This window comes from Sebastes fasciatus, chromosome 10 (assembly GCF_043250625.1).
Source record: "Sebastes fasciatus isolate fSebFas1 chromosome 10, fSebFas1.pri, whole genome shotgun sequence".
Lineage (NCBI taxonomy): Eukaryota > Metazoa > Chordata > Actinopteri > Perciformes > Sebastidae > Sebastes > Sebastes fasciatus.
Window position 1 is genome coordinate 3420662 of NC_133804.1, and position 11124 is coordinate 3431785.

General features: G+C 39.6%; 1 protein-coding gene across 5 annotated transcripts in view; it reads right to left on the minus strand.

Annotated features, from left to right (window-relative positions):
- The window catches only part of LOC141774916 (centrosome and spindle pole associated protein 1-like), a 31993-nt gene extending 22486 nt beyond the window's left edge, over nucleotides 1-9507 (minus strand). Inside the window, exons 1-8 of one of the 5 annotated variants that reach the window (XM_074647732.1) lie at nucleotides 9325-9502; nucleotides 8414-8533; nucleotides 7173-7245; nucleotides 6875-6978; nucleotides 5223-5288; nucleotides 3177-3517; nucleotides 2988-3073; nucleotides 2351-2447 (exon numbers count right to left, since the gene is read on the minus strand). In XM_074647732.1, coding sequence (XP_074503833.1) covers nucleotides 2351-2447; nucleotides 2988-3073; nucleotides 3177-3517; nucleotides 5223-5288; nucleotides 6875-6978; nucleotides 7173-7245; nucleotides 8414-8533; nucleotides 9325-9327 — 890 coding nt within the window. In that variant the 5' untranslated portion in view covers nucleotides 9328-9502. Of the gene's footprint in view, nucleotides 1-2350; nucleotides 2448-2987; nucleotides 3074-3172; nucleotides 3518-5222; nucleotides 5289-6874; nucleotides 6979-7172; nucleotides 7246-8413; nucleotides 8612-8906 lie in introns of all 5 variants that reach the window. The other 4 variants (XM_074647730.1, XM_074647729.1, XM_074647731.1 and 1 more) reach the window with 4 other exon arrangements.
- Between the last annotated feature and the right edge of the window lie 1617 nt (nucleotides 9508-11124).

An 11124-nucleotide genomic window follows, 5' to 3' on the forward strand; every position in this document is an offset into this window, starting at 1 on the left:
AAAGAAGCATTTAATGACACATTAGGGCTGTTTCTCATTTCTCGATTTTGTGCCTCCTCGTCTCCTTGCTCCTCTGGCTTGTGACCCAGAAATGGATCTCAGCGCTCCATCTTGAAGGACATCCCAGTTCCTTAAATGCATCTCGAGGATCGGGGATGCTTGCCGGAGGAGCCATATCAAGGGCACACAGGTGTATCCTTTGAGGAAGTGTTTTTGGCACCCGTGACACACAGCTGGAATAATCTCAAACCGTGGCAGGACTCTACTGTAACTGTTCTTTTGTTTTCACCAGTTGTAGTTATTTACGATGATCAAACTTTCTGCCCTTCAGCCGTTTGTGTAGCGCCTCGTAAGGCGCTATTCTGCCCACATTCCTTAATGATATTTCACCTTCATGTTACTGATGTTTTTCAATGTTTGAATTTGTACTACTGCCACCTGGAATGGCAGAAGCTGGATGTTTCAACTGTTTATCCATTCATTTTATCTAACTATTTATCCATTAGGGCTGTAAGAAAATATCGAAAAAAAATAAATATTGCGATATTATGTTTTGTGATATTGTATTGATTCTCTTTATTTCATTTGCAAAGAGATGTGCTCTCTGAAAGTAGTGCTATGATGTTGGATGGGACAAGGACTGTAATAAATACAAATGCAGATCCCACTGTTCTGATTGCATAAAAAGAGTAAACTTTTTAACTCAGATTTTATGCATATGGTGATGTGTTCTTTATACTATGACAGTTTTCCTAGAATTAGATAAAAAAACAAAGCAATTTATCGCCTTACTTACAGTATCGCAATATATTGAATCATAACCTCTGTATCGTGATACGTATCCTATTGCCAGATAGACAGCCCTATTATCCATCCTTTCTACTTCCAACTACTTAATTCATTTAAGCATTTATTAATCTATTCCAGCCATTTATGCATTACTTTTAGCCAACTGCTTTGCTCGCTTCATAACAAATTTTTATTATGTGACACATTAGTCACATAGTGCTCAGGTGTTATAGAATGTGAATAATATTCTTTTAATCAAATCATAATATCTTTTTTTGTCAAGTGAGTTACGCTACTCCACCATCTTTCCATGTACCCACTGGAAACTGCAGATGTTCCCCCTGGTGTACAAGTACCACTGGTTGGGTACGGTCACTGCTCTATTTACCTTAACTGTGTTTCGTATATGTTTTGGGAGACAAAGCACCCCCCGAATCATCTATTTAATCTTTATCCATACAGAATGAGTGAGAAAGTTAGCGTTTGGTTTCTGTATCACTTATTCCTGTGACGTTAGTCTGCTCTTCCATCACAGAGTTTCACAGATAAGTTCTGTTATTTTCTTTCATTAAAAAGGTGGCTAGTAAAAACAGTCAAAGTTCCTACTTAAATTTGTGATATGCCAGCAACTGAGTCAGATTTTTGTAAAAACATAATTACCCTGTCCAGTCAGACATGATTTTCAAATCAATTCACATGATTGAGTCATTAAAGAGACATTTACCTTGATAAATCTTGTTATTGAGGTGAATTAATGGTCCTTGTGAGGCGCTGTTCTAACCGCATTCCTTAATGACATTTCACCGTGATATTATTTATGTTTTATCTTGATATATAAAATAAGTCACTCTTTACTTATAGTATAGTACTTTGCAAACAAACATCTATAGTGCTTCACACAATAAAACATATAAAGGCTGTAATGTCTGTGTGTTAAGATCCGACTGTTCATTCTTGTCACAATATGACACGTTGTGAATTGAATTAGTAGCCTAAGAGTAAATATAGCCTATAAGTTGTCATGAGCACTGTTCTGCTCATCTGACAGATCAGATGGTAAAATACAGCGATATAACAGAACAATGGACAGCTGATGCAGCTGTGCCACGTGTCATATTTATTTGACATCTCTTTAAAATGACGACTGAGGCCAGGATGTCTCATTTTGTTAAATGCCTGTTGCCTCGACTCCTTTCTCTCCTCGCATCTCTTCCTCGCCTCCTCCGCTCGCATCTCCCACGGACGGGACTAAGACGCGAGGAGAGGAGTTGAGGAAAGGAACCAAGGATGTACAAACTGGAAAATGGGAACGGCCTCATGTGTTGCCAGGATGGCAGCTAAGTTCCCCATATGTTATAACGGACACTCAGCCTTTCAGAGGCTTATCTATCATACATGATGAGTCAAACACAAGATAACTGCTTGTAGTACTAGAACGTTGTTGCAGCAATTTGCACATCTGTGTATTTGTGTCATCAACCTGTCTAAAATGTTCTTATTCAGGTGTTACATTCAGCCCCCCGACATTCAGGTGTGTCATTGAAAAGACAAGGGATCGCACCTCTTCTTGTTCCTGTGCTGCTCAGCGATTTGCTCCTGCAGCTCTTGTCTGTAGCGCTCCTTCCTCCTCTGTAAGGCATCTTTTGTATCGGCAGCTCCTGGAAACACGGAAAACCAATTAAAAAAATGTCATTTGCATTTCTTTATAGTAGTTTAGTGTCAGTCTGTTTGGTAATCCATCACTACGGAAATGTGTACATGTTCAAATGTGTTTTGTGCATTTTGAGTATTTTTTTTCTTTTAGGTAATTGGGCTGCACAATACGAGGAAAATATGCAACAAGCTATACCGTTGTTGAATATCGCAATAACAATATTACTTAAAATAAACAGGTATGAAAGTGCACTCAGTTCTGCTTTTCTGCTGCAAAATTAAAAGGAAATTATTTCCAACATTTTATTGAACACTAAAAAATAAAAAGAAGAGTGACAAAGTGCAGTTTTGTACGAATACTCTCTTTCAACTAACTCAAAAAATCCCTGAGAGCAAGATCGCAGTCTTTTGCGATGTGTTTGTCACGCAAGTTGACATTGCAATGACAATAGAAAAGCGATATATTGTGCAGCCCTTACAAGTAAATGTTCATCAAAAGCTGGTTCTAAAAACAAACTGTTGCAAAATACAAAAAGTCTTTTAACCTATATTAAGGCCAGTGGTAAACTCAGTGTCCTTATTTTGGGTCAATGCTCTTGATCCTCTGCCTCCTAGATTCTCCTTCTTCTCCCTGGGAAAAGACAAACAACAGATTGACAGGAAATAATAAATAAGGACAAACAAGTCAGCTATTTTATAACATGATTTTAACATGCATGCATACATAAACGTACCTGCCATCAGTCTTATTGGATTGTCTCTTCTCATAGCTGGCCTCAACCCCTACATGTCTGCGCCTTCTTCCTTCCATCAGCTCCAGCTCCTTCAAGTATTCCTCTGAGTCCTCCGAGCCCTCCTCCTCCGAGTCATGGTCCACTGGCTTCCCCAGCCTGTCATAATCCCTGGGAAGTACTGATGACTGCTCCTCATCCTCCTCAGGGCGGAGGGTCTTAACCTCAGTGAGCCGCAAAGCCCTGTGCAACCCCCGACTGTCCTCTGTTAGAGTGGCTGCATCCCTCCGTGAGGGGGGGCGCTGTTTGGGAAAAACAACTGCCTGGTTTTCAAGCAGGTGTTGCTAAAGGAAACATGATTGTTAGAGCAAAGTTATCAGCTGTCATCAGATCCTCATTGACCATTTCAAGTAAAGTTGGGTGCAATCGAGGGCAAAAAAATTACATTTGAATATTCGTCCTAAAAAAACAATTTCACTTCGAACCAGTGGACAACCTCTGGGTCTGAAAAGTAAAGCCAATGAGGAAGTGCCTTAAACTTCTAACAGCCAGCAGGGGGCGACTCCTCTGGTTGCAAAAAGAAGTCTGATTGTATAGAAGTCTATGAGAAAATGACTCTACTTCTCACTTGATTTACTACCTCAGTAAACATTGTAAACACGAGTTTATGGTCTCAATCTCTAGTTTCAAGTCTTCTTCAATACAGCATGATGTTCATTTAGTAGATTATGGTTCCATTTAGAGTCAAATAGACCATAAAGCAGGGGATGCTTTAGGGCGTGGCTACCTTGTGATTGACAGATCGCTACCACGGCGTTGTCCGGTCTGAGAGTTGTCTGTATTTTCGTCTTACAACTTTAACCCTTTCAGTGTGTTTTTTCTCCACATAAAACTTCATTTTCACATTTTGGTCACCTAAAAATGTCTTATTCAGCGTTCGGTTGTACTTAGCTCCACCCTCTCGTGTCACTTCTGGTTGCCAAGATGGCTATGCCCAAAATGCCAAACTCGAGGTTTCAAAATGGCAGTTCACAAGTCATAGTGACTACGTCCTCTTCTTACAGTCTATGATTCAAACTATCCAAATATCTATTTCTACACATTATGACCATGACACCATGTCCTAACTGGCCACGAGCGAAGCATCACTATGCAGCCCTACGCAGCTCTACGCAGCCATTTTAGCTGAACTTTTGTCAGACGCCCTGTTCCTATTTATTCCAGAGCGTGTGAGGCAGACAGCTGTGGTAGTGCTGCTTTTTTTTTTCACTATAGGCTATTCATTTTCATATTCGAATATCTGTTTGTTTTTACTAATTAAATACACACACACACACACATATATATATATATATACAATTTTTTTTTATAGAATTCTAATATCCATTGACAGCCATAGTGCAATCCAAACTACAATTTATTTTGTTTGATCTAAATCAGTGGTTCCCAACCTTCATCGACACTACCTGTGATGTTGACTGATTTGAAATTGGATTTTATTTAAAAGATGTGGTTGTACAGTAACAGTGGTTACAATGTTACATTATTCTTCTCATACAATTGGACTATCAATGTTTGACACTGTATTACTGCCACTTGGAATGGCAGAAGCTGATGTTTAAACCGTTTATTCATTCATTTTGAGCTTATTATTTATCCACTACTTTTGACTACTTAATTAATTTAATCATTTATTAATCTATTTCAGCCATTTATGCATTACTTTTAGCTAAATGTTCCATCTTCTCTGCTCGCTTCATAACTAGTTTTCATTATGTGACAGTTTTAGTCGGTGTTCAGGTGTTCTAGCTGTGCATATATTCTTTTAATCAACTCGTAATTTCTATTTTGTCAAGTGAGTTACGCTACTCCACTATCTTTCCATGTACCAATTGGAAACTGCAGAAGTACCCCCTGTACCGCTGGTCTCCTAGTTAAATTTGTGATACGCCAGCAACTGAGTCAGATATTTGTAAAAACATGATTATTCTGTCCAGTCAAAGACCTGATTTTGAAAACATCAATAAATCATTAAAGAGAAACATTTACCTTGATAGATCTCCTGTTATCAAGGTGAATTAATGGTCCCGGCTCTGCATGGCCAAAGTGTTTTTTCTGGAACATAAAATGTTACTATCATGATTCCAACATTATGACTTTTACTTTTCCTACAACACACATTCAACAATAAAACCGTGTTGACCTAAGGACCGAGCTAAAGCTGAAATCTAAAGCTGAAAGGAGCCAATCACTGGGCCCCAACCCAAATAGTGGATCCTCATGTACCCACCTGTGTAATATAAGTGGAAATGATGCCTAAGTTTACAGTGCAATTTGTGATATTGAGCACCTGGTTAATGGTAAATATAGTTTATTTATATACTGTACACTTTGTGATTAATAACATGTCCAGAACAAAGAGTGGAGTTTATGTCAGGCTGTAGATACTACAGGTGGAGGGGAGAGTCGATACAGCTGTATCGCGATATTTTTACATCATTGTATCAATACACGGATGTCAAGTATCGATCTTTTATTATATAAACTATTAAGCTCTTATCAATCCGACAACCCAGCTGCTAGTCTGTCTTTCAGATGTTGTAGAGGGCTCAGTTTTAAAGCTAGAGTGAAGATACTGGTATCCTATGAAATTAGAAAAACCTAAGGAATCCATTGGTACCAACCATGTCATACTAGCTTGTCTGGAAGAACGCTAAATAGCAAAGTTACACAATATTTGGGCAAATCGATAATTATGGTTTTAAAACCCTCTGAGACCCACGATCCCGACCAACCTGTCTTTAAAACAGGCTGTAGTGGGCTCCGTCTGAAGATATTAGTATTATATGAAACTAGAAAAACCAAAAGAATCAATTGGTATACTGTATGTCGTGTTAGCTTGTCAGGAAGACGTGAGAGGTGGAGCGACTGAGAACGAGCGCGGTGTGTGAGTGAAGGCAAGCAGGCAGACAGAGGAGCAGAGCAGCATCGGCTCTGGCCCTGGAGCCCAAAGCTACGGTCTCCCCTGTGCTGCGGTCGGGGGGCTGGAGCAGGATTAGTTGACACTGTTTTGCAAGACGGGCTTCACTAGATAGAACTTTGCGATTTTGGTGCTTCTGTGTAGTTTGTGTTGGAACAGCGTAGCCACACGCGAGCATGCATGGGACACCGACCCGATTTATAAGTGTAAGAAGTTACAAACAGTACCTTTAAGTATTATTAGAATATTGTATCATGGGGCCTCTGATGAGTCCCACACCTAATAGATACCCGCATATTCAAATGCCTGGCAAACACAACTTGTGATCACGTGATATTTCCAGACTGTAAACATTGCTGAGGATACCTGAACACTATATGGATCATGGGATACTGGGAGCTGCAAAGGAAACACCCATTGTGTCCTACAATATTGACACAATGCTTCAGCATTTCATGACCTCACCTGGATGGGTCTTTGAAATGGGACTAGATACAACACATTAAGTCTAGAAATGCTGACTTCAGTGGCTCCAGCCCTGGATTACAGCTTTTGTCTGGGTTTCAGCTCTCTTAACACTTGTGTTTTCAGTGGACCTCTGGAGAGTGATATCTACATTATAGTACAATTAAGCGCAATGTAAAACTATAACTAAATATTGACAGATCTATGTCTGCTACAGCAAAACACAGGAGTAAACAGGTAAGTCTGCGACAGTCACCTGAGCCATGTAGCGTCTGTAGTCCATACGGAGCTCATGCTGCAGCCTCTGCTTCTTCCTCTCGTACTCCACACCGAGGGGCAGACCCACAGTGACACTCTCCTCTGACAAAACACACCCATCAATTATTAATAGAGACACAAGGTGAAGAATTCTGTGCCAAAATATGACAGCTGACACTTGAAAGAAATAAGAAACATTGCTCACATAAGACACAACATGGGGCAACATTTGCTCCTTTTTCTATGAGAATAATCATTAAGAGTTTAAAGGAGTGAAATGTGGTCATGAACTGTACCTTTCTCCTGGGCTATAGACTTGGGTGGGATGTTCTCCTTAACCGTGGACTCATAGGCTCTGTGGGGTCTTGCCTGTCAGTCACAAATCATAGAGTATCGTACATAAAAAGATATCCACAATATGATCACTGTAAAAGGGTCATTCCTATGCTCTGCTCATAATTTTACATTTAAAAAAAAAAAAAAAATACTAAAGAAAAGAAAAATAAAAAGGGGCCAAATACTCAATACTTTCTATCAGTTACAATAAAAACATTTTGTATGCCATCCGTTTCTACTTGTGTCTCCATAAAATTAAGTGATTGAACCTATATATATTTTTTGTTTACCTTCATCATATTTTATTCATCACTGGATGCACCTTGTTAAACAAAAGGTCCCATGCATCACAATTTAACAAAATGAATGTATATATTAGGGCTGTCAAAGTTAACACGATAATGCGTTAACGCAAATTCATTTTAACGCCACTGATTTCTTAAACGCAATCGATCTTTTGAAGGTTGTTGCTCAGTTTTAAAGCTAGAAGGAAGATACTGGTATCATATGAAACTAGAAAACCTAACCTAAATCCATCTGTACCAACCATGTCATACTAGCTTGTCGAGGAAAAAGGGTAAGGCTATATAACGCTCCAAACTTGGCGAGTAAAACTGCCAAGGCCATTTTCAAAAGGGTCCCTTGACCTCTGACCTCCAGATATGTGAACGTAAATGGGTTCTATGGGTACTCACGAGTCTCCCCTTTACAGACATGCCCACTTTATGATAATCACATGCAGTTTGGGGCAAGTCATAGTCAAGTCAGCTCACTGACACACTGACAGCTGTTGTTGCCTGTTGGGCTGCAGTTTGCCATGTTATGATTTGAGCATATTTTTTATGCTAAATGCAGTACCTGTGAGGGTTTCTGGACAATATCTCTCATTGTTTTGTGTTGCTAATTGATTTCCATAAATAAATATATACATATATTTGCATGAAGCAGCATATTTGTCCACTCCCATGTTGATAGAGGATTAAATACTTGACAAATCTGCTTTGAAAGTACATTTTGAACAGATAAAAAATGTGCGATTAATCACGATTAAATAATTTTATCAATTGACAACCACTTATTTTATATATCTATATAGATAGATATAGATATATAAAATAAGTGGTTATTTATCCAGAACCCTGACCTAGTTCTGATCCAGTTTCTATCTTATAATAACCTAACAGCCATCAGTCCAACACACCTTTATCTCCATGTAAGGAGGGTCTTGTTGTTCCAGACTGGCTTTATCCTCAGCCATTCTCGCCCTCCGCTCCCTGATGAAGTTCTCCAGCTCGTCATCCATCTCCCAACTGAGACCAGGCTGCAAAATTGACACTTTTAATTAGCTAGTGAAGATAAGAACTAATATTTATTTTACGATTTGAAAAAGGGGGTTCAACTGTGTGCCGTGGAGGGTCAAATGTATACAGGTTTTATCACAACCAAAGACCTCAGCAGGTGATTTCTCTAATGAGTTCCTCCTTTCACTAATCAATTCAATCAACTGCCAGCTGGCATGGAAACTCGTGTGTGCAGTTCACTTCACTGCTGCATTATCTGTGGAGCTGATGAATCCAAGTCTGTACTGGGCCTTTCAACGCTGTCTTTGGTGCCTTTAAATTCTTTAAAGTAGTCTGCAAAACAGTGATCACATGCACCAGAATAGCTAAAATGAGCTTACAGTGGACAGTTACCACAGCAACTCGTCCTGACACACATTCATTAACGGCTCAGTCAGTACCGTTACTGTCGCTTTAACGTTCCGTTGCCAGGCAACCATCATGAACACGATAGCGTCAAACTCCCTACAGCTAGCTTAACGTTGTTAGCTTAACGGCTAGCATTAGATTAGAACAACACAAGTATTACTAGCATGAAACATAATAACACACTGTATAGAATAATGACTGGTTGATTAGTTGAAGGTAACCTGTAGCTGACGTTAGCTAGCTTGTTAGCTTTAACTGAAATAAAGGTAAGCACATAATGAACGACACTAATAAGAGCAAAGCTAACCTTAGCTAATAACTAGCATCTCGTCCAGCTAGATTCAGCTTTCTGAGCTAACGTTAACTATTAGTATTATTCTCGTTCTCACTAAACACAACCTACCATTGAGCGCTGTTTGAATGTGACGGTACCGGATAAGGTAATGATGGCTAGCTTGCAAATGTTGGCGGCAAGGCCTATAGAAGGAGGCTAGGACACGGGTCTTTGGGTGAGGGGTATAACGCATGCGCAGTATAACTCACGCTGCGTTGCGATTGGCTCAATTTCAGCGAGTGCAGGCCAGATTTTACTGCGCATGTGCAATACCCCCGGAGATTTGCCGTGTTGATGACGCGTGATCTAACCTCCTTTCCATAGGCCTTGATCGGCGGCGACTTGATTGTCCACTTGTTTGAGCGCAACATCACTAGCATGTCTGCACTACTTCCGGTTTGAAGTGTCAGAATAAAACCCAAACCGGAAAACCCGGCCCATCGGTGTTCCGTTGTTATATACAGTATATCTCAGCTGGTTCTACAATAAAGCAACGCTGAACAGTTTTCACCTAGGTACATCGTTTCAGGTATTTCCAGTGCATTATTCCCTTTATATTTCCCTCTTAATCTAAGCATATATTGTGATCCATCATTTTAGATGACTGTGAGATATGTGGCTTATTGCGTTACACCTTCATTGTGACATGCACATGGGCTACACTGTGCTATGATAAAATCATATGGCAATTTACCCAATGATTTCATTTCCTGCCCTGCTACTGTGCTGGACGTTTATGTGGTCCCATTGCTGAGTTAATGACTTTGTGGCAAATTAAGTACACATCTATGTAGGCAAGGATATAATTTCCACTGGTCCATGATATGGCCCCCTGATATTAGAACAACTCAATATCAACATGAACACATCTATCACTCAATATGCCCTTTCAGGATAAGGATTAGAGTATTCTCAGCACTGCATGTCAGATATTCTTTTTTTTACATTGATATGGTCCCATTTTGAAGTATTTTACACACTTGGCTCATGCAATTTCCATTTCCTACCTGCTGGAATAGACAAGAATAGGTCTCAAGAACAAGATGTGAGAGCAGCTCAGTTGTATTTGAAAATTACATTATAATTTGAAAGTTATAAATAATCTGGCGCATCTACACTTCCTGTCTTTTAGACTCTACCTTGACATGTGGTAGCTCAGCTGTGTTGCATTGCTCATTACTGACATGGTTACTGAGCGGTACCATACCTACCATTGCTCCCGCCCACTACCCCTTTAAGAGAAACACATGTAGCATTCAAGTCCCTGGGAAAAAACAGTTAAAGCCTAAATCCTTTTGCAATCACACTATTCTGTTGTTTTAATATACAAAAAATAAAATGGTGCCTCAAACACTTTCAGATGAAGTTTTAAAAAATCTTATCCACAAGTAGTTGAAGACTTTGAGCAAGCACTACTTGTCTTAAGCTATTTAAATTTGAAGACTAAGTTCATCCCATGTTATATGAATGAAGCAGAATACTACTGAAAATACTTACTTCTTTTTGCTCATTGTTTTGGAAGAGAATTCATGATTTGGTCCATAGACTGTATATAAAGATGGACGACGCGTCTCCACTTCCTCCCACTATACAGAAGTGAAGCTAAAATATCCTGGATACGGTAGATGCCATCTTGAGAATTTGACGTCATTTGGAGCCAGAGTCTTGCACAGTAGTGATCAGGGGGCTGGAGCCACTTTATCGAGGTCACCCGCCTGAACCAATTGTGAGCCGAGCACGGCCGCAGCTTGTCAGCAAGGGAGACTCACAGCTGTCAATCATGACGTCTCAAACCCTTTATAGCATCAAATAACTAATTAAAACCAAACTTATCAGAAAAAAATAACACTTGAACATACATCAGCGTGA